Source organism: Alosa pseudoharengus, unplaced genomic scaffold (assembly GCF_046254945.1).
Source record: "Alosa pseudoharengus isolate Yale_2024_CS ecotype anadromous, Long Island Sound unplaced genomic scaffold, YU_APseudo_1.1 YU_APseudo_1.1_scf_25, whole genome shotgun sequence".
Classification (NCBI taxonomy): Eukaryota; Metazoa; Chordata; class Actinopteri; order Clupeiformes; family Clupeidae; genus Alosa; species Alosa pseudoharengus.
Window position 1 is genome coordinate 1,652,417 of NW_027468696.1, and position 24,238 is coordinate 1,676,654.

At 41.6% G+C, this 24,238-nt stretch overlaps 2 protein-coding genes across 2 annotated transcripts in view; both read left to right on the top strand.

The window, feature by feature from the left end:
• The first annotated feature begins 1,581 nt into the window (after positions 1-1,581).
• The window catches only part of LOC143099198 (uncharacterized), a 28,411-nt gene continuing 5,754 nt past the window's right edge, over positions 1,582-24,238 (top strand). The window contains exons 1-5 of the mRNA XM_076262270.1: positions 1,582-1,752; positions 2,314-2,646; positions 4,131-4,451; positions 4,756-4,797; positions 22,192-22,272. Coding sequence (XP_076118385.1) covers positions 1,713-1,752; positions 2,314-2,646; positions 4,131-4,451; positions 4,756-4,797; positions 22,192-22,272 — 817 coding nt within the window. The 5' untranslated portion in view covers positions 1,582-1,712. The remainder of the gene's footprint in view (positions 1,753-2,313; positions 2,647-4,130; positions 4,452-4,755; positions 4,798-22,191; positions 22,273-24,238) is intronic.
• Positions 19,634-22,134, top strand: LOC143099201 (CMRF35-like molecule 7). Its single transcript, XM_076262274.1, has 3 exons — positions 19,634-20,252; positions 20,814-21,146; positions 21,339-22,134. The coding sequence occupies exons 1-3, from the start codon at positions 20,213-20,215 to the stop codon at positions 21,362-21,364; spliced, it is 399 nt and encodes a 132-aa protein (XP_076118389.1). The 5' UTR covers positions 19,634-20,212; the 3' UTR covers positions 21,365-22,134.

Consider the following 24,238-nt stretch of genomic DNA (forward strand, 5'->3'; position numbering starts at 1 on the left):
TTATGACTTTAAATCTCATAATTTTGATTTAGTATCTGGCAGTTTTTTTTTTTCAAGTGGCGGAAACGGGCTTCCATATTTCTTTGACTGCTTACACAAACTATTTGCATATCATACAATTTCTATAGTTACTGTAACATGTTACTATAACCCCAGTACCCCATATAATACCATAATCCCATACCACATCTGAAAAACACACTAATTCCCAGCCTTTGACTTTGACTTTGCAAAAGTGTCTCTTCCTCTCTGTGCTAAATTGCTTTCAATTTCTGTAGTTGACAAGGGCTCACCTGTTGTGTTTGACTGATTTTTTAGTTTACAGTTATAGTTGTGCAAATCTGGGCTGACATTTTACTCCTAGAGTGTTAAGGTTTCACTAACTGTGGGATACTTTTGATTTTAGTCTTTAAGCAATTGTAAAAAAAACTGCAACTGTAAAGTTCCGCTACAACAGCCGGTATGTTTTGGCCTCCTCAAGTGTTGAGTGTGTGTGTGTGTGTGTGTGTGTGTGTGTGTGTGTGTGTGTGTATGTGTGTAGTGTGTGTGTGTGTGTGTGTGTACTGAACAAACCTTATCCCCCAAAATAGCCTGTGGTTTAACGGAAGGCCCCTGCAGCTAAAGGACAGAGCAGAGCTAGCGGTGTGGTCAGAACACCTTGTGGTTTTATAGTTTAACTGAAGCTTCCTGGAGCCACAGTCTTCACAATGCATTCAGAGACACACACACAAACACACACACACACACACACACACACACACACACACACACACACACACACACACACACACACACACACACACACAATAAAACACAAAACATGTTAGATTTGTATGTCTATTTCCATCATCAGTTTTTTTGTTCTGAGTGGAAAATAAAACTCCAATTGTCCCGCTCTTACAGTAGCTCTCTCTGATTGGTTCAGATGATTTGATATGTCTTTACTCACCTCAGTGGTAGTTATTAGAGTGGAGGTCAAGATGGTGGTTATTAGATGCACATGGGCTGGAGAGAACAGCGGCCAGTTCACACTCCTCCCCACATCCCCTTCTGACTCACACCGAAACTGTGAAGAGAACGGAAGACACAAAACACAGACACAGAGCAACAAGAGACACGTGACAGATAGTTAGTGTGTTACCAGTCAGACATCAGAGAGAGAGAGAGAGAGAGAGAGAGAGACAGAGAGATGCACTGAGAAAGCAAGGTGCAGAGTGCTGTGTTGGGTAGACTGTCTGCTGAAGAAAAGGTGTGAGAGACGAAAGGCTAGCGGATAGGCACTCTTCAGAACAAGAGAGAGGAAGAGAGAGAGAGAGAGAGAGAAAGACAAACATTATTAGATATAGAGAAAGTGAGAGAGAGAAAGAGAGAGAGATAAGAACTAGGGGACGGTAAAACGAGTGGAGGGAGTGGCACACAGACTCTCCTCAGCTCAGACAGGACTGGGGGACACAGATGACATCATCACCAGGGGATCTGGACATCGAGCTGATAAAACGATAAAATAATGTTCTGTGTTCAACTCAATAGAGTTGAAAGAGAAAGCCACAGATTGTTTTGAAAGCAAACAGATCTGCTATGTGACATTTCTTTTGATGAGTTTTTTTTTTAATGTTTCATACTTGATTTGTGATGTATGTGACGATTGTTGGTCAGATCTAGAGGGTGACACTGCTATGGATTAAAACATCAAGGAAGTAGATATATTTGAAATGAAAACCTCTATCAAGATCACACTCCTCACCCTTACTGGTAAGAGCTTTCATATTTTCATCACATTGTTGGTAGACAGAGAGTGTTGGTGTGTGTCTCTGAGATTGACTGTGTGTGGGTGTAGTACCTTTACATACAGTATAATAATTTAGCAGACTGTATACCCAAGTGACAAGTCAACTGTATTACAAGGGCAACTTGGGGTTGAGTGCTTTGCTCAAGGGCACAACAGTGGAAACGGGGAATTGAACCCACAACGTTCAGGCTCCTGCACGCTAGCAGAGCTCCTTAGCCACTACACTAGCACCGCCTTTAGCAGCTGGCTAATGTAGAATGAAATATGGACCTGGTCATTACTAGGCTCATGGAAATGGTGTGATGTCACTGTAAAGGAATTCTGAGGACCTCCGTGTCTCTTCTGACCCGGTGTTGCCATAGTTTCCATATTTGCATTAGTGAGGGACGGTATGAATGCACTGCATGGTGTTGTACAAATTAGAGCCCTTTGTGTTGTTCACTCACTCACTCTCTGTCTTCATCTCTCTCTTTCTCTCTCTCTCCATCTCTCTCTTCATCTCCTCATCTCTCTCTCTCTGTCAGTGTTGAGCTGTGTGAGCTGTAAGGAGATCTCAGTGAGAGGACATGAGGGAGGAAATGGCATCATCAACTGTACATATCAGAAGGGTTATGAGTCCTACATAAAGTACCTATGGAAAGGAGAGTTTAAAGATGGTGTTGATGTCATTCGGTCCAATGGCCGGGCAGAATGGACCTACAGAGGCAGAGTATCTCTGCAGGACAAGAAGAATGAAAAGGACAGAGGCATCTTCACCGTGACCATCCGTAACCTGACCCTAGAGGATGCTGGGACATATGGGTGTGGAGTTGACAGATGGCTTGAAGATTTGTATACCATAGTGAAGCTCATAGTGGGTAAGTCATATAAATTAACATGTAACATTTAGATAGCCCTTAGAAGTATTCAGCTAGTGTATGGCAGCCAACAAGCTACTCTGTGGTATGATTTGTGAATGTGATATGTGTTGTTTCTTGGTGTTGTATTATTTATAACACAGCAGCTATGGGCTTGCACTGAATTGTGTCTGGTTTGATCAACTGGACCAGGAGGAAAATGGGGGAGAGAGGAGTGAATAAACAGCCGTTTCCTCAACATCCACACGTAAATCAAGAGGCCAGCACATGAGAACTACCCCAATACATAACAGTTTGAACTCGTCATCATCCAGAAGTAGAGCCTAGGTCAGGGGTGTCAAACTCATACAGGAAGTGGGCCGGATTTGTTGGAATGAGACCTCACAGGGGCCGTCATTGTCATGGTCATTTTCATTTCTCTGCACTGGTATCAGAGTGCTGTTTGATGATACTGTACCCACTTATGAGCAAACAAGTACAAATCATGCACTGCTGTGCTGTCATATACTGCTCTTGAAATACTCCCATGTCAGTTTTTCCGGCATCTTCCTTACTGATGATGTTTTGCTGTGCAATGTTTAATCAATTTATCATTTCAACATAGAGACATTGCTTATTACACACTGTTGAAGACAACTGGATTTGAATATATTCTTTTCTAAAACATCTGGGCCTGATGTTTAACAAAAGGTTGATCATTGCTTTAATGCTCTTCTGCTACAGTGTTCCTTGTGTGTATAGTGCTCACTGCTCTTATGAAATAAGAAGAAGTCAAAGGTTGCATTTCTTTGTGCACTGAAATGTGTGCGACAGTAAGGATTTATCTTTTGTCATGATACCTGATGAAGACCTCTGGTCGAAACATTGTTATTCAACCACTTTGGGAGCTTATACAGTAGAACAGTGTGCGGGATTGTCTGCCCTGCTGCCTTTGTGTCTCCTGTGTACGTTGTGTCTTGTACAGTAAGTACTTCGGAGTTAGTAAAATAATCTTTTCAATGTCCCTTTCAGCTTTTGCGTCTTGTCATGCATTTGGTCACACCCAGCTCGCATTGTGACACACTGGGCTATTACTGTATTTACAAATCTTATATCTGTTACTCTTTGCCATTTCATCACTTATAATGAACAGCTATGATCTTGATTCGCAGACCAGGGGCACAAATGCAGTTTAATGTGCCTTTGGATGAATTTAATAAATGTGTGTGCTTGAGGAATAAACAGCACCTTTTCCTCAATGTCCATATGAAGGGTCCTTGTCCACTAAATCCCACCACTGCTCTCTTGCTGCATACACAGTGCTGCTTATGTGTATGTATATATATATATATGTGTGTGTGTGTGTGTGTGTGTGTGTGTGTGTGTGTGTGTGTGTGTGTGTATGTGTGTATGTGTGTGTGTGTGTGTGTGTGTGTGTGTGTTAAAATAAGACAATGCATTTATCTGTGCTCTGAAGTGTGTGTCTGTGTGTGATTCTATGTCAGTGTCGAGCTGTGTGAGGTGTAACATCACAGTGAGAGGTGATGAGGGAGGAGATGCTGTCATCAACTGTCCATATGTGAAGGGTTATGAGTCCAACAAAAAGTACCTACTGAGAGGACAGTATAGAGACCGTGTAGAAATCATCCGGTCTGAAGAAGATGCAGAGTGGACTCACAGAGGGAGAGTATCTCTACAGGACAAGAAGGACACAAACATCTTCACCGTGACCATCCGTGACCTGACCCTAAAGGATGCTGGGATATATGAGTGTGGAGTTGACACAGGGGAAATATATAATAAAACCCTAGTTAAGCTCACAGTTGGTAAGTCACACCAAATAACATGTAACATTTGGAAAACCCGTATTAAGACTAATTTACTGTATTGATAGAAAATAAGTTACTTTGTTGAATCTGTTGAAGGGTCCTTGTCTGCGTGTTTCCCCCCACTGCTACTCAGCCTCAGTGCTGCTTCCCAGTGCTCCTGGTGTATGCTCACTGGTCTTAGTATAAAATAAGTCAAATGCAGAGGTCACATTTCTCTATGCGCTAAAGTGTGTGTGTGTGTGTGTGTGTGTGTGTGTGTGACAATAAGGACCTTGACATAATATTTTTTTTCCATTTCAAGTCACTGCAGAGGTCACCACAGTTGCTCTCCCCAACACACCAGGTAGGCTGACACAGTTAGAGCTACAGTATACTTGAAAGGGGGAAGATTTATTTGAAATATATGCAGATCCCATCTCTAAAGATCAACTCTAATGTGGCACTAGAATAAGTTGTACACAGAGTGTAAATGTGTGTGGGTATTCAGAGGCCTGTAGAACCGTAATCTGGTTCACTTCAATCATATCAGACACAAGTGATTTATTTTCCATCTTTCATTTTTAGTGAGTACAGGAACCAAAATAAAACCAGCATCAGAGTCTGAGAGAAACACACCCTTTCAGTCTGATCCCAATTCAGATTCATCAGGTGAGAGAGAGATCCACCACACACACACACACACACACACACACACACACACACACACACACACAAGCTTCTCCAACACACATATTGCACAATGCCCTCTCACTGCACACTGCCCTCACTTTTTACCCCCCCCCCCATTAATGCACAAATAGGCTGACACCAGACATAATTTCACTGCATTTCTTACTTCCAGTAACTATATGCATGTGACAATAAACTTCCTTGTATCCTTGTACACACACACACACTGGTAATATTGTGAATCATGTGTACTGAATAAATGTAATTGTTTCTTCACAGGTCATCCTCTACACCTGATTGTTGGTATCATGGCTGCTCTGGTTTTCTTTGGTCTGCTGATAATGACCTTCAGACTGATGAAGAACAGAGCTAGGAGGAATAGAGGTATGACACATACATAAGCACACACACGCACGCACGCACGCACGCACACGCACACGCACACACAGACACACACACACACACCCACACACACACACACACACACACGTAACATGAGGTTTCACGAAATTGATATGCTGAAATAACGTAATTGTATTTTTTTGGTTACACTTTAGTTGACAAGTATCGGCATAACAGTGACATCACACTGTCATGAACGTGTCATTAACAAGTCATAAACATTTATGACATAGTGCTTCTATCATTAAGTGTCATTCGGTTTTTGTCATAACAAGTTAGGGTTAGGGTTAGAGGTTAGGATTAGGGTTAGGATTAGGGTAAGAGGTTAGGATTAGGGTTAGGATTAGGGTTAGGATCAGGGTAAGAGGTTAGGATTAGGGTTCATGTGTCATGACAGTGTCATGTCACTCTTATATTGATACTGTCAAGTAAAGTGTTACCATTTATTTTACTTCATCAACAGCTGACAGACCATCGAGGCCTCTGTCCTCAGCTAGACAATCAAGAGAGGTGAGTCTATGGCCTATTTAGACTTTTTGTATGACTACAAATCAAGTATCCTAATCTTTATTTAATTTAAGCATATGCCATTTACTGCGCTAACATACAGTGTGAGCATTTCACTACCAACTGAGGCTTACTGCTACTGTTTTCTAAAAAAAACAAACATGGGTAACGCTTTAGAATAACATGTGCTTATTAGGTATTAACAGTGCATAATAAGCAGTTAACAATTCATTACTAACAGTTAGTTAACTGTTGTTCTCCTTTAATAACATTAACTAACTGTTAACATGCAGCTTGCAAGTGTTAATAAGCAGCCTTTTAGGTTACTTACAAGCATATTTGTTAACAGTTGTAAGTGTTAACTGCAGCTTGTTAATGCCTATTTGTAGTAAATGTTGCAGCCCCCCAATCTAAAGTGAGGACCATGTAGCCTAAAGTTTCACAAGCCCAACCTTCTATCTCTCTATACTGTATCTCTCTATCTAGCTTGGTTTATCTGTGAGAAATACACCTTCAAAATTATTGCAGTGAGCAGGAATCAAACCCCAGTCTCCCGCGTCAAAGAGTGCATCGCTACTTGTTGAGCTACACTACTGTTCCTAATTGGCTGATGGAAAATATTCTGATGTTCTATATCATACTAGCTATGCTTTTTACAAATATGTTTCTGATGGAAAAGTGGTGTTTAATTTCCATAATCTTTGCTCAGTGAACGCATAAAACAGTTTGTCAGTTTGCCAGCAGTCTAAAGATATGCCAGCTTTGTATATAGTTTGGTTACCTAGCAACCGAGGCTTAAAGACGATAAGTGGGTGCGTTCAAAGCTCTGGTTTAAAGTTGCAAACATAGGGGAACGTTCGTGATCGATTTGAAACATGTTTCAGTTTGCCTTGAACAGAGGCAAACATTCGTGGTCTGTTTCTGCATTAATTAAACACCACTTTTTCCTTTAGAAACATATTTGTAAAAAGCATAGCTAGTGTGATATAGAACATCGGAATATAGAATCAAAATCAAAATAAACAATTTCATCAGCTGTACAAGAAAAGTAGTGTAGCTCAATAAGTAGCGATGCATTCTGATGCAGGAGACTGGGGTTCAATTCCTGCTCACTGCAACAATTTTGAAGGTGTATTTCTCACAGCTAAACCAAGCTAGATAGAGAGATACAGTATAGAGAGATGGAAGGGTGGGCTTATGGAACTTTAGGCTACATGGTCCTCGCTTTAGATTGGGGTGCTGCAAAATTTACTACAAATAGGTAAGAAAGGTCTTATAAGCGTATTAGTTATCCACCTCTTTGTCTACACCATTAACAAGCATTAACAAGCTGCTTGTTAACACTTACAACTGTTAACAAATATGCTTGTAAGTAACTTAAAAGGCTGCTTATTAACACTTGCAAGCTGCATGTTAACAGTTAGTTAATGTTATTAAAGGATAACAACAGTTAACTAACTGTTAGTAATGAATTGTTAACTGCTTATTATGCACTGTTAATACCTAATAAGCACATGTTATTCTAAAGCGTTACCCAAACATGTACCAGTTCATTTTAATGTATAGCGTTCAAAATATGAACTGTATTTCATAGCGGATTTCTGTCAATGAAAATGATCCACAAGACTCCAACACCACCCAACCTGATGCAGTCTACCAAAGCCTGAACCCCAACACCACCCAACCTGATGCAGTTTACCAGAGCCTGAACCCCAACACCACCCACCCTGATGCAGTTTACCAGAGCCTGAACCCCAACACCACCCACCCTGATGCAGTTTACCAGAGCCTGAACCTGAACCCCAACACCACCTAACCTGATGCAGTCTACCAGAGCCTCGTCTCAAGGATTGGACAGTAGTAATTAGCAAAATAAAGTGGATTACATGAACATTACATTTACATTTATTAATTTAGCAGATACTTTTATCTGTATGTGTGTGTGTGTGTGTGTGTGTGTGTGTGTGTGTGTGTGTGTGTTTGTGTGTGTGTGTGCGTGCTTAAATAGCCTGTGGTTTAACTGATGGTCCCGGCAGCTAAAGGACAAACCAGAGCTACTGTAGAAGCAGTGTAGTCAGAACACCTTGTTATTTTTAACTTAAGTAAAGCTTCCTGCAGTATAGCCACAATGAATCCAGAGACACACACTCTCTCTCTCACACACACACAAACACACGCACACACACACACACACACACATACACACTGTTAAATATCTGTATGTCTTGTTTCTTCATCCATTTTCTCTGCACGGGAAAAAAACCTGATTAGCCACACTCTCTCTCTGATTGGTTCAGATTATCTAATATTATTTTTTGATTCTTTGCATTTTAGAATATGAATGAAGAAGTAATGTGCAACAGTGAATAAAACTGAATTAATTCACATGAAAATTGACTGGGTTGTTATTTGGTTAGAATGGACAAGACAATAATGCTGTTTCATTGGCATTTACCCCTGGGCATCAGTGCTGGTCATTAGACTGGAGGTCAGGAAGATGCACATGGGCTGGAGAGAACAGCGGCCAGTTCACACTCCTCCCCCACATCCCCTTCTGACACCAACACTGTGAATAGAACGGAAGACCCAAAACACAGACACAGAGCAACAAGAGACATGTGACAGATAGTGTGTTACCAGTCAGACATCAGAGAGAGAGAGAGAGAGAGAGAGAGAGAGAGAGAGAGAGACAGAGAGAGAGAGAGAGAGATGCACTGAGAGAGCAAGGTGCAGAGTGCTGTGTTGGGTAGACTAGCGGTCTAGAAGCTGCACATAAAAAAGGTGTGAGAGACGAAAGGCTAGCGTATAGACACACAGAAAGAGAGAGAGAGAGACAAACATTGTTAGATAGAGAGAAAGGGAGAGAGAGATGAGAACTAGGGGGCAGTAAAATGAGCGGGTAGAGTGGACACAGAGACCTGCTTCAAAAGATGGACAACAAAGACACAGACGGCTGAAACTGAGGAGGAAGTGAGAGAGAGAGAGAGTCGGTGAATGGGTTAGTAAATACACAACAGAGGTGGTAGTGCCCATGTCTCAGAGGGGCTGAAACAATCAGGCGTCCCATTTCATTAAAAAGGACTCTTCTCTTCTCAGACTGGACTGAGGGTCACAGATAACGTCATCATCAGGCGATCTGGACATCGAGTCTATAATCAGGACAATAAAATAACGTTCCGTGGCAAAGCACAGATGGAGAGAGTTAAAAGAAAAGACACACATCGGAAATTATGAGCTTTTTTAATGTATAGTAATTGTTTCAGAGACAATATTTGATTCATGATGTATGTGATGATTGTTGGTCAGATCTAGAGCCATACTGTGTGTGAGACTGCTATGGATTAAATCAGCGAGGAAGAAAACTTATTTTTGAAATGAATACTTCCAAGTTCACACTCCTCTCCCTTACTGGTAAGAGCATTCATATACAGTGTGTGTTTGTTTGTGTGTGTGTGTGTGTGTGTGTGTGTGTGTGAGTCTCTGTACTTTGGAAACGAAAGTAAACAACTATCCCCTGAAATAGCCGTCCCTAATCCTTATTTCATGCATTTGCAGTGTCATCTGATTGTTTTCGTTTCGGTGACCACAATTCCTCTGGTGTGCATGCAGGTTTTCTCAAGTGTTACAAAGTGAACATGTAAACACAGATATCAGATATGGGCCACTCTCAAACGTAGATGTGAACAGGCAGTCCAGAAAATGGTGTATAGGCAGAAAATCATAACTGTGCATCAAGGCCTGCCTGTGTAGCAGCCTGTGTGTTTATGTATAGTAGCAGGCTAATGTAGAATGAACAAGCTTCATGGAAATGGTGTGATTTAAAATTAATTTCAGAACTTCCTTGTCTCTGCTGACCTGGTGTTGCCTGATATTAAAATAGCCAGGAATTAGATTTGCATCAGATAGTGAGGGACGGCATGAATGCACTGCATGGTGTTGTACAAATTAGAGGCCTTTGTCTTGTTCTCTCACTCACTCAGTCACTCAGTCACTCACTGTCTCTCTCTCTCTCTCTCTCTCTCTCTCTCTCTCTCTCTCTCTCTCTCTCTCTCTGTCAGTGTTGAGCTGTGTGAGGTGTGACATCACAGTGAGAGGACATGAGGGAGGAAATGCTGTCATCAACTGTCCATATCAGAAGGGCTATGAGTCTTACATAAAGTACCTACTGAAGAGAGAGTATAAAGGCCGTGTTAATGTCATCCGGTCCGATGGCCAGGCAGAATGAACCCACAGAGGGAGAGTATCTCTGCAGGACAAGAAGGACAGAAACATCTTCACCGTGACCATCCGTAACCTGACACTAGAGGATGCTGGGACATATGGGTGTGGAGTTGACAGACGGTTTTGGATAGATATTTATACCACAGTGAAGCTCACAGTAGGTAAGTCATATAAATTATTATACAACAGTCAAGCTATTTATTCATTTTTGATTGGACGAGAGGCATTCTATGAGTCATCACGAGCGGCGATATTCTCCCAGCACAACGCCACTGAAGATTTTTACTGCTAGTTACCACTGCGCATATTGCATTGAATCACCAACACGAGCGTTGATCTCGTGTCTGACTCCAGTCCAAAACCTCTGCTATCTGCAAAGGTCACTACAGTACTCTCCCCAACACACTAGGTTACAGTTACAACTACACTTTAATAAAGAGCTATCATCTCTATATTTTGAACAAGATGTTATACAAAATGTGATTTATTTGATTCACAGATATAACTGTTACTAGTACTAAGTACTGTATGCAAGTTTTATTTGATAGGGGACACATTTAATATTATTATGCAGATACATTTAATTTTGAGACGTTTAATCTTGCAGCACTGTGGTCTTTTTCACTTCTCTTTCTCTTCATCTCAGAGCTGTGTTGTTTATTTTTAATCTCTCATTTTAAATGTGTCTTCCTGTGTCAGTGTCCACCCCCAACGCAACAACCAGAACGCTGTCCAACACCACAGAGTCTGAGAGGACCACACACTTTCATGATCAAATGTCAGGCGGTGAGGTCTTTATAATACATTTATCTTTTTTTTCATTTCTTGCATACACAGACTCTCTCTCTCTCTCTCTCTCTATCTCTCTCTCTATCTCTCTCTCTCTCTCTCTCACTCCATTTCATGAAGAAGTTATATTGACACCTTGTGGTCATGGCATGAAATTACTTTCAAGTGCGCGCTTACCATACAAACCACAGCCACAATGCCTGTCCACATGTTTACCTAAAGAAGCCAACATGACCATACTGTAATTCTCAACCTAACCCACAACCAGTGTTGCCACAGTTACCTTGAAAAAGTAATCTGATTACTGATTACTGATTACTCCTTTAAAAAGTAACTTAGTTACTTTACTGATTACTTGATTTTAAAAGTAACTAAGTTAGATTACAAGTTACTTTATTAGTTACTTTCAGCAGCTGCCGACAACACCCCCAACGCCTCAACATAAAAATGATAACCGGTTTTGCCAATACTCACTATACTGGAAGTGCATTTTAACAGCAATGTATAGCAGACATCCCAACCTAACCTACTTAGATACTGAAATTCAGATGTTTGTTCAATAATGTCTAAGTGCACCAAATAAGGAAGGCCTATTGATAGAAATTGTTTTTTTTTCATGTAGCCTTGGCAACTAGCCATCTTGTAGCCTATAGGCCTGAGTAATATGCAAATTAAATTACACTTGTTAAACTCACCTCAACAAGTCTTTTGCAATCATTTAACCCGCCTTGAGCAATGCTAAAGTTGCTGTTACAAACAGTGCAGTGTGCAAGATTATCATTATGTTTTAATCTTTTTAGACAATTGGGTACACTTTTGTGTAGTCTGATGTGAAATGGGTCTTAAATCTTCCTTTTTGAGGGGCACTGACGCTGCCATGACGCTTCTGTTCCTAGATACACTGACTGAACTGATTAATTATGTTTGGGAGAAAAGAGATATAAGCACTTACACTGAAAACGGATTGGTTGATTTGGCAAAACAGACCAGGATGCTCTCTGTCTTGGATGCGCTTCAGGCACAAACGCACCATTCCTCTCTCTCTTCCTCTCCGTTGTGTGCGCGTTAAGCTATGCACACGGTCTGGCTTGCGTGCTCTTGTTCGCTCTAGGTTCCGGGAGATTTTATGTAATTTGCGGGCGTCAGGAAAACTTCGGGAGACTTGGGATGTCTAGCTAGACAGCACTTTGTCGCCAGCACAGAATGTACAATGTACCTTAATGTTGTCATGTTTAGCTGACACAAACTCAAAGTAATGACTGATGAAATGTGCATCTCTCTCTCTCTCCCTCCATTGTTGTTTACGTTCGCTGCACGTGAATTGTCCTCATGCTGAAAACGTGAGCATATCCTACATGACATTAATCCCCAAGACAAGAAGAAAGCAAAGAATATATCTTTTTAAGGAAAATGACAAAAATAGTAACGCACAGTAACTTAGATAAGTAACTTTAATCTGATTACTGGTTTGTAAATAGTAGCGCGTTAGATTACTCGTTACTGAAAAAAGTGGTAAAAATAGACTAACGCGTTACTAAGTAACGCGTTACTGGCATCACTGCCCACAACCCACTCATTTCCTTATGTGGCTAGGTGAACACACACAGAAACACATGTAAACACACATATACAAGATAGATAGATAGATACTTTATTGATCCCCAGGGGAAATTCAAGACAGCCACACATTTATACAAACACTTGTACAAATGTAAACACACACACACATATACAACCTTCCTTACACCCCTCACAGAAACTACTGTAACAAATGTAAGATTACAACATTTCAATGAAAACTCATCTGTTTACTATGCAGACCACAAAACTCTCATTTTCAACCTACCATTCCACAATTGAGAGTTGAATCACTTACTCAGTGTATGTTGCTTGCTGCACACACACACACACACACATACACACACACACACACACGCAGTCAAGGCAAATATCATGCAATAATTGTATGAAAAAGTTATACTTTGTTCTTGTTTGTGTATATCCTATAGACCTCTGAACTGGTAGCGTCTTTGTATTGATCAGCTGTGCTGTTCTTTAATCCCGCAGGCCATCTAGCTAATCTCTCTTGGGGTCTTGTTGTTGCCGTGGTGATATTTGCTCTGCTGGTAGTGACTTTTAGGCTGATGAAGAGAAGAACTGAGACAAAATGGAATTGTATTCCATCTTTAGCGTTACCCACACCTCTTTCTGGAAACATCCGACCAGTGAGTATCTTGCATCTGCATGTTTGTGGTGTATCATCAGACGTATTGTCATTATAATTTAATTCCTTTGTCGACTAGGACTCGTGTGTGTTCTCAGAAATACAGCCTACATCTCCACATGCCACTGATGGACCCAACCAGAGTGACCAACGGAGCAGTCCAGCTCTGACATCCATCTACACCCTGGCAACGCCTCCAGCACCTTATCAACACCCTGCCAGTGCTAAAGCAGCCAATCAGCCCCCTCAACCCACCACCTCCAACATGCAAACAGCCAATCATCTTCCTCAACTCACCACCTCCAACATGCACACAGCCAATCAGCTCCCTCAACCCACCACCTCCATGCAAGCAGCCAATCAGCTCCCTCAACCAACCACCTCCAACATGCACACAACCAATCAGCTCCCTCAACCCACCACTGCTGGTGATGACATTTACTACCTGGCAACCAATCCAATGCCAGCTCTGCATTCATGTACGACTTCAGCAACCAATCAGCACTGTGAGTCTGGTCCTGCCACTGCTGCCACTGACAGTGATGACATTTACTCCCTAGCAACCAATCCAACACCGTCTCTGCAGACAGGTGCATCTGCATCCTCAGCGACCAATCAGCAGCTTGAGTTTGACCTTGCCACTACTCCAACATCACCTCGGCCAATGACAATCCAGATGGTTCTGAATACGCCATGGTTGTCTTCAGTGATGAGACAATTGGCTCTGATTCTGTCAGTTTCTCAGTGGCACCTCCATCGTTTTGTCAAGTAGCCGTATAATAATCGGGATAATGTATAGAACGCCGGTCATTACTGTGAAAATAAGTCCCTTCGGGGCGGAACAAGACCCCTCCGCTGCGCGTCGGGGTCCGGTTCGCCCTGTCGGGACTTATTTTCCCAGTAATGACCGGCGTTCTATATATTATCCCTTACATAATATATAGAGTTCTTGCTGTTTGCGGTTTGCGACCTTTCACCTCACATGTAATTCCATGCATACAAAAGTCATACAATGAAATATATTTTACCACAACATCAAAATATTACATGTTACAGTATACATTTCACTTTACCAATGAAATATTTTAAACAAAAACTCTTAAAATAAAATGTAAACACATACATGAATTAAACACAGTTCGGTATTAAACTACAACTCCCATAATCCCTTTCACGTACCCAAAATGAATAGAATGGAGATGAACTGCAATAAGCTTATTTCTTGAGCTTACTTCTAAATTCTAATATTAAATAACTTTCTGATAATTTCTTTAGTTCTACATTACATTACATTACATTACATTACATTTGGCTGACGCATTTTTAGCCAAAGCGACTAACAACATGGTAAACAGTTTAAGTTTTAGAGCAATTCTCAACAATATTAGGACAATTTAAAAAACATTAGAGTACAGTAAGAATAAGTGCATCAGTGAGTGCTGTTTTTAACAGTTACGTGTCAGTTTAAGACGGCTTGTGAGTGCTAGGATCAGCAAGACTTGTTGTAAGTGTTGCTATGAGAGGAGATGTTCTCTAAAGAGCTGGGTCTTCAGGAGTTTTTTGAAAATGGAGAGGGATGTCCCTGCCCTTGTAGGAACTGGCAGTGTGTTCCACCAGCGAGGAACAACAGATGAGAAAAGTTTGGATTGGCCTGAGCGTACCGGAGGTAGAGCTAGACGTCGTTCGTCTGAGGAGCGCAGCGGTCTGGAGGTAGCGTATATCTGTATGAAGGCATTCAAGTAGGTGGGAGCAGAACCGGAGACTACTTTGTAGGCAAGCGTTAGAGCCTTGAATTTGATGCGGGCCGCCATAGGTAGCCAATGTAGCTGGATGAGTAGCGGGGTAACATGTGCCCTCTTGGGTTGGTTGTAGACCAGGCGCGCCGCCGCGTTCTGGATCATCTGAAGTGGTTTCACTGCGCAGGCTGGGAGACCTGTCAGGAGGGCGTTGCAGTAGTCGAGTCGTGAGATAACTATTGCCTGAACCAGAAGTTGGGTGGCATCTTGATTTAAGTAAGTCCTGATTTTCCGTATATTGTAGAGTGCGAAACGGCATGACCGGGCGACTGAGGCAACATGATCTGAGAAGTTTAGTTGGTTGTCGAGAACAACTCCTAGATTTCTTGCAGTCCTGGTAGGTGAAACAGACAGAGAGTCAAATTTGATGTTGATGTCGTGGTGTATGGTAGGTTTAGCTGGGAGGACCAGCATTTCAGTCTTTGAGAGGTTCAGCTGGAGGTGGTGTGCCTTCATCCATGTAGCTATGTCTGAGAGGCAATCCGAGATCCGTGCTGAAACCAAGGGGTCATCAGGTGGAAAGGACAGATAGAGCTGTGTGTCGTCTGCATAGCAGTGGTATGAGAAGCCATGCGAACGGATAATCTGTCCCAAGGAGGTGGTGTAGATAGCAAAGAGAAGGGGGCCCAGTACTGAGCCCTGGGGGACCCCTGTGGTGAGATGGTGAGGTGCAGATAGCTGACCAAGCCATGATACTTTAAACGAGCGTCCTGTGAAGTAGGATTCAAACCAGGAGAGAGCAGAACCGGAGATTCCCATGTTAGCGAGTATAGAGAGAAGGATGCGGTGATTAACCGTGTCAAAGGCAGCCGATAAGTCAAGCAGAATGAGTACTGATGACCGAGCGGTCGCCCTGGCTTCTTTTAAGGCTTCTGTTACAGACAGCAGAGCCGTTTCGGTAGAGTGGCCGCTTTTGAACCCAGACTGATTTGGATCCAGAAGTTCTAATGTGCAATTATGAACTTTATTCAGTCTAAGTTATTAAACACTTATTTAACTTAAATGCTTTTTAGAACTGCACTACAGTGGGAATAGAGAAGTGGGCTCAGGACACATCCCTGATGTCCAATTGATGTTCAGAGGTATAGTGGGAATAGAGAAGTGGACTCAGGACACATCCCTGATGTCCCATTGATGTTCAGAGGTATAGTGGGCCCAGTACACATCCCTGATGTCCCATTGATGTTACGAGGTATAGTGGGAATAGAGAAGTGGGCTCAGGACACATCCCTGATGTCCCATTGATGTTCAGAGGTATAGTGGGCCCAGTACACATCCCTGATGTCCCATTGATGTTCAGAGGTATAGTGGGAATAGAGAAGTGGGCTCAGGACACATCCCTGATGTCCCATTGATGTTCAGAGGTATAGTGGGAATAGAGAAGTGGGCTCAGGACACATCCCTGATGTCCCATTGATGTTCAGAGGTATAGTGGGCCCAGTACACATCCCTGATGTCCCATTGATGTTCAGAGGTATAGTGGGAATAGAGAAGTGGGCTCAGGACACATCCCTGATGTCCCATTGATGTTCAGAGGTGTGGAAGAGCAACAGTACATGATTTCAGAGCCTTAAGGACTGGGCTATCAATTCACGGTCCTTGGTTGGGAAATATTTTGACAGTCACCATTGGAACAATGCCATTGTAAAGGTTGTAGATAAATGATGTCACTACATCAACATCACTCAGTGTGTCCTACAGCAGGGCCTCTGATTGGGCGGACCAACGTCTGACCTGCTTCGTCATTGGGGATTCCACTACCGGTCTTTTTTATATTCAGTGATGAGGAGTAAAGCAACATTCCCAAAAGCCGGTAAGGGAGTATTGGCTTTATATCCGCTTTGTAATATTTAGTGGATAATTTAGAGGATAAGAATATACTGACCAAACACGACATACTGTAAGACCAGACCTGAACGCTGAGGACATTTTTCTCTACATTACAGTTTTTCTTTATGGAAGCCCGTTTCCGCCACTTGAAAAAAAAAACTGCCAGATACTAAGTCAAAATTATGAGATTTAAAGTCATAATTATGAGATTTAAAGTCGTAATTATGAGATATAAACTCGTAATTATGAGATTTAAAGTCATAATTATGAGATATAAAGTCATAATTTTGAGATTTAAAGTCGTAATTATGAGATATAAAGTCATAATTAAGAGATATGAAGTCGAAATTTTGTGATTATTAACCCAGGAAGTAAACCCAAAAGGTCATGAGTCAAGGTTGCTGTTCTGCTCTGTTTAGGTATTTGTAGTTTAGACATAAAACTGTTAGGCTACTGTAGCTTAATAGTTTATTTCAGCAATGTCTTTAGTGGTATAATCAACAGGCACTCCTTCGCTTTATGGACATCACCACCACAGGTGGTTTCTTTTAGGCTTTGCTTCTGTAGGCTACGGTTGACACTCGACAGAGGCATCTTCCTCCAGCTTTTCCATGCTGGTCACCTGCTCGTTAGAAATGTAGCTAGAGCCTATCAGACATCAGCCTATTTGAACGATCTGGCTGTTTGGTCTATCTGATTATCAAATATGTTGTATCCAATTCAGAATAATTATTCTTTGAAGCATCCATAACCCATTTTGATCACATGCATATAATAATAATGTGTTGTGCTATGAGTGACTTCAAAGCAACATGCAACCGAGTAGCAGTATCGACATTAGAACTGCAAAAGCTATCCAGCCCCATGGAGCCAGTTCATTATGGGAAAATGAGGAAAGTTGCCGCCCATGGTGCAGAAAAGGATCGCTAGAAAGACAATAATTTAGAATGTGAGCAAGTTCATTTATCTAGTTTAGGCTACAGCACGGCATTGCTTGCTCTGAATCTTATACTGACATGTCTAGCGTTCCTTTTCCGAGTCTGACACAGCATGACCTTTAGCGTACTTCCTGGGTTAATAATCTAGAAATTGCGACTTTATATCTCTTAATTATGAGAAATAAAGTCACAATTTTGAGATTTAAAGTCATTACGAAGGAGTGCCTGTTGATTATACCTCTAAAGACATTGCTGAAATAAACTATTAGGCTGTGTGCAAACTGCTACAACCAGAGTCCGTCAACTAGCTAAACTGAGCAGAACAGCAACAGCTCATGACCTTTTGGGTTTACTTCCTGGGTTAATAATCTCAATTTTAACTCATAATTACGATTTTAAATCTCATAATTATGACTTTAAATCTCAAAATTATGACTTTAAATCTCATAATTATGACTTTATATCTCATAATTACGACTTTAAATCTCAAAATGATGACTTTATATCTCATAATTATGACTTTAAATCTCATAATTACGAGTTTATATCTCATAATTACGACTTTAAATCTCATAATTATGACTTTAAATCTCATAATTTTGATTGAAAATCTCAAAATTATGACTTTAAATCTCATAATTATGACTTTAAATCTCATAATTTTGATTTAGTATCTGGCAGTTTTTTTTTTCAAGTGGCGGAAACGGGCTTCCATATTTCTTTGACTGCTTACACACAAACTATTTGCATATCATACAATTTCTATAGTTACTGTAACATGTTACTATAACCCCAGTACCCCATATAATACCATAATCCCATACCACATCTGAAAAACACACTAATTCCCAGCCTTTGACTTTGACTTTGCAAAAGTGTCTCTTCCTCTCTGTGCTAAATTGCTTTCAATTTCTGTAGTTGACAAGGGCTCACCTGTTGTGTTTGACTGATTTTTTAGTTTACAGTTATAGTTGTGCAAATCTGTGCTGACATTTTACTCCTAGAGTGTTAAGGTTTCACTAACTGTGGGATACTTTTGATTTTAGTCTTTAAGCAATTGTAAAAAAAACTGCAACTGTAAAGTTCCGCTACAACAGCCGGTATGTTTTGGCCTCCTCAAGTGTTGAGTGTGTGTGTGTGTGTGTGTGTGTGTGTGTGTGTGTGTGTGTGTGTGTGTATGTGTGTAGTGTGTGTGTGTGTGTGTGTGTGTACTGAACAAACCTTATCCCCCAAAATAGCCTGTGGTTTAACGGAAGGCCCCTGCAGCTAAAGGACAGAGCAGAGCTAGCAGTGTGGTCAGAACACCTTGTGGTTTTATAGTTTAACTGAAGCTTCCTGGAGCCACAGTCTTCACAATGCATTCAGAGACACACACACAAACACACCCCCCCCCCCAAACAGTCTCACACACACACACACACACACACACACACACACACACACACACACACACACACACACACATACACAATAAAACACAAAACATGTTAGATTTGTATGTCTATTTCCATCATCAGTTTCTTTGTTCTGAGTGGAAAATAAAACTCCAAGTCCAATTGTCCCGCTCTAACAGTAGCTCTCTCTGATTGGTTCAGATGATTTGATATGTCTTTACTCACCTCAGTGGTAGTTATTAGAGTGGAGGTCAAGATGGTGGTTATTAGATGCACATGGGCTGGAGAGAACAGCAGCCAGTTCACACTCCTCCCCACATCCCCTTCTGACACACACCGAAACTGTGAAGAGAACGGAAGACACAAAACACAGACACAGAGCAACAAGAGACATGTGACAGATAGTTAGTGTGTTACCAGTCAGACATCAGAGAGAGAGAGAGAGAAAGAGAGAGAGACAGAGAGATGCACTGAGAAAGCAAGGTGCAGAGTGCTGTGTTGGGTAGACTGTCTGCTGAAGAAAAGGTGTGAGAGACGAAAGGCTAGCGGATAGGCACTCTTCAGAACAAGAGAGAGGAAGAGAGAGAGAGAGAGAGAGAAAGACAAACATTATTAGATATAGAGAAAGTGAGAGAGAGAAAGAGAGAGAGATAAGAACTAGGGGACGGTAAAACGAGTGGAGGGAGTGGCACACAGACTCTCCTCAGCTCAGACAGGACTGGGGGACACAGATGACATCATCACCAGGGGATCTGGACATCGAGCTGATAAAACGATAAAATAATGTTCTGTGTTCAACTCAATAGAGTTGAAAGAGAAAGCCACAGATTGTTTTGAAAGCAGACAGATCTGCTATGTGACATTTCTTTTGATGAGTTTTTTTTTTAATGTTTCATACTTGATTTGTGATGTATGTGACGATTGTTGGTCAGATCTAGAGGGTGACACTGCTATGGATTAAAACATCAAGGAAGTAGATATATTTGAAATGAAAACCTCTATCAAGATCACACTCCTCACCCTTACTGGTAAGAGCTTTCATATTTTCATCACATTGTTGGTAGACAGAGAGTGTTGGTGTGTGTCTCTGAGATTGACTGTGTGTGGGTGTAGTACCTTTACATACAGTATAATCATTTAGCAGACTGTATACCCAAGTGACAAGTCAACTGTATTACAAGGGCAACTTGGGGTTGAGTGCTTTGCTCAAGGGCACAACAGTGGAAACGGGGAATTGAACCCACAACGTTCAGGCTCCTGCACGCTAGCAGAGCTCCTTAGCCACTACACTAGCACCGCCTTTAGCAGCTGGCTAATGTAGAATGAAATATGGACCTGGTCATTACTAGGCTCATGGAAATGGTGTGATGTCACTGTAAAGGAATTCTGAGGACCTCCGTGTCTCTTCTGACCCGGTGTTGCCATAGTTTCCATATTTGCATTAGTGAGGGACGGTATGAATGCACTGCATGGTGTTGTACAAATTAGAGCCCTTTGTGTTGTTCACTCACTCACTCTCTGTCTTCATCTCTCTCTTTCTCTCTCTCTCCATCTCTCTCTTCATCTCCTCATCTCTCTCTCTCTGTCAGTGTTGAGCTGTGTGAGCTGTAAGGAGATCACAGTGAGAGGACATGAGGGAGGAAATGGCATCATCAACTGTACATATCAGAAGGGTTATGAGTCCTACATAAAGTACCTATGGAAAGGAGAGTTTAAAGATGGTGTTGATGTCATTCGGTCCAATGGCTGGGCAGAATGGACCTACAGAGGCAGAGTATCTCTGCAGGACAAGAAGAATGAAAAGGACAGAGGCATCTTCACCGTGACCATCCGTAACCTGACCCTAGAGGATGCTGGGACATATGGGTGTGGAGTTGACAGATGGCTTGAAGATTTGTATACCATAGTGAAGCTCATAGTGGGTAAGTCATATAAATTAACATGTAACATTTAGATAGCCCTTAGAAGTATTCAGCTAGTGTATGGCAGCCAACAAGCTACTCTGTGGTATGATTTGTGAATGTGATATGTGTTGTTTCTTGGTGTTGTATTATTTATAACACAGCAGCTATGGGCTTGCACTGAATTGTGTCTGGTTTGATCAACTGGACCAGGAGGAAAATGGGGGAGAGAGGAGTGAATAAACAGCCGTTTCCTCAACATCCACACGTAAATCAAGAGGCCAGCACATGAGAACTACCCCAATACATAACAGTTTGAACTCGTCATCATCCAGAAGTAGAGCCTAGGTCAGGGGTGTCAAACTCATACAGGAAGTGGGCCGGATTTGTTGGAATGAGACCTCAATGAGGCCGTCATTGTCATGGTCATTATCATTTCTCTGCACTGGTATCAGAGTGCTGTTTGATGATACTGTACCCACTTATGAGCAAACAAGTACAAATCATGCACTGCTGTGCTGTCATATACTGCTCTTGAAATACCCTACTTCCATGTCAGTTTTTCCGGCATCTTCCTTCCTGATGATGTTTTGCTGTGCAATGTTTAATCAATTTATCATTTCAACATAGAGACATTGCTTATTACACACTGTTGAAGACAACTGGATTTGAATATATTATTTTCCAAAACATCTGGGCCTGATGTTTGACACCCCTGATTGTGTAAATAAAAGGTTGATCATTGCTTTAATGCTCTTCTGCTACAGTGTTCCTTGTGTGTATAGTGCTCACTGCTCTTATGAAATAAGAAGAAGTCAAAGGTTGCATTTCTTTGTGCACTGAAATGTGTGCGACAGTATGGATTTATCTTTTGTCATGATACCTGACAAAGCTTTAATACCCCACTGCTCTCCTGCCACAGTGTTGCTTATGTGTGTGTGTGTTCTGTCTGCTCTTATGAAATAAGATGAAGTCAAAGGTTGCATTTCTTTGTGTGCGTGCGTGCATGTGTGTGACAATAAGGAACTTAACATAACATTATTGTCTCTCTTTTTCTGGCTCTTAGTTAGCAAGCCCAACAAACCAACAGCTGCCATTCCCACAGTCACTGCAGAGGTCACCACAGTTACTCTCTCCACTGTACCTGGTAGGCTGATAGAGTTACAACTACATTATTAATCTGTTGTCATTATTATTTTTTAAATAATATGTTACACAAAAATCTGATTAATTTGATTCAAGGATATAACCAGTAATATCAAGTATGTAGGGTTTATTTGATTGGAGAAATGTTTAATATTCGTATGCAGATACCATTAATCTTTTGAGATCAATTCTGAGGTGGCACTAGACTAACGGCTCGTGTCCATTATCGCGTCAAAGTCCACCGCGCCGCACATAGCCCATTCATTTCCTATGGAGAGCGGCAAGGCGTTGTTTACGCTTCCGCAATGCACCTTGGGAAGGCGGCGCGGCCATTCAAACAGAGGCGGCCCGTCAAGAAGTTGGGCTTCTGCTGAACTTTATGCAAATGAGAGCGGTTAACGCGAGGCAGTTAGCCAATGAAAGTACATCTTCGGTAAACAAGTTCTGTCCTTTGCTCTAGTCTTCCGGTCCGGAAAAATAGCCTGACAGAAATATTTGTTCCGCCTGATAATTGTGTTGGTTTTATGAAAATATATTAAGTTATATAGTGGCGAAGCGAAGTTCGCCAAGCTGCACCCTATCAAAAAGACCTGGTTGGCGACTTGAAACAAGACAGAATGTGCTTTGGATGAACATGTCAGTGATATTTGTGAGTGTTTCAATAAAATATGTTAACAGTAGTAGGCTACCTCCACTTTAGTAGCCTACGGTAGCTGGCATTGTGTAATTACAAAAAATAAAACGTTACACCATACACTTTAGCCCAGGGGTATTCAATTAATCTTCAGCGAGGTCCAGTTACGGAAAATTTCCTCAAGCAAAGGTCCGGAGCATCATAATGTTTAACATGCGTGTTTAGGCTATGTATATGTATGTATGTATAATAGGATGGATGGATGGAGCATAGTTGTAGATAGATAGATAGATAGATAGATACTTTATTGATCCCCAAGGGGAAATTCAAGAAATAGAAGATTGTAGGCCTAGGCCTAATGTTTAATGTGAAATAAAATAAGTAGCCTAAAAGGCAACATTTGAAATGAGGAGAAATAGGGCAAGATAAGAGTAGCCTAATTGGGGAGAAAAACTGAGTAGGCCTAGCCTTGGCTATTTTTAAGATCTTAACGTGAACTTAAAATAAAATTTGAGCTGAGACAAGGATGGATATTCCACAGCTGGTTCCTTGAACCCATTAATCAGCAAGTTTAATTTAATTTTTTTTTTTTTTTTTTATGTTGACCCGAAATCCTAGCCTGGCGGGCCATCCTATATCATTGAAATGTAGAGTCTGGAATCAAGCCATTCACCTCGCTTAATCCAAGGGGCGGGCAGAGAATTGTCTTTCAAACTGCCTAGGCATGCAATAGGCCAGCGCTACGACCAACCGTATCCGGTCGGCAAAACGGCAAATACATCCTTCTTCGAAAGGAATGACTTAAGTGCATTGTGTTGCTCAACTTTCAAAGAAGAGCACAAGTCCAACTCCTCCAAAGTTGACGCCAACGCCGATTCAAACAACTGCTCTTCGTTCGCCATAGCCACCTTTCTTGTTGTTCACCATCGCAGGACTGTCGCCATCCTGTTAAGCCCGCCTTAAGACTCTCTAACAAAATAGAGCGCTGTGATTGGATGACGTCCACGGCGTCAGCCAATAGAAATCCCTATGGTTTGATACTAGACGTACAGGCTGAGCAAATTAATTTGCCGCCGCTATGGTGCGTCTAGATTTCTAGGCTACCGAAATCCTGAAAACCCAGGAATATCACGTTGTTGGGCAGTGAATGCATGTAGGCTTAACTAGATTGTGGTGGATCAATCATATTGCCTTCTTAAATCGTAAAATATTCTGTGGCCTCAGTTCACTGTTAAATGGGCCTAGCCTACCCTATGCTTGCTCAAAATATATGCTTTGTCTAGTAGAGGTGCTTCAAATTGGCGCTTAAAATCGCCTGTCTCAGAATATATAG

What these genes read in the sequence shown, in the direction of transcription:
- LOC143099201 (XM_076262274.1), top strand. Translation starts at nt 20,213, where the DNA reads ATGAAAACCTCTATCAAGATCACACTCCTCACCCTTACTG. An exon ending in CACACTCCTCACCCTTACTG is followed by an intron (nt 20,253 to 20,813) that starts GTAAGAGCTTTC and finishes TCTCTCTGTCAG; the next exon opens with TGTTGAGCTGTGTGAGCTGT. An exon ending in CATAGTGAAGCTCATAGTGG is followed by an intron (nt 21,147 to 21,338) that starts GTAAGTCATATA and finishes CAACTGGACCAG; the next exon opens with GAGGAAAATGGGGGAGAGAG.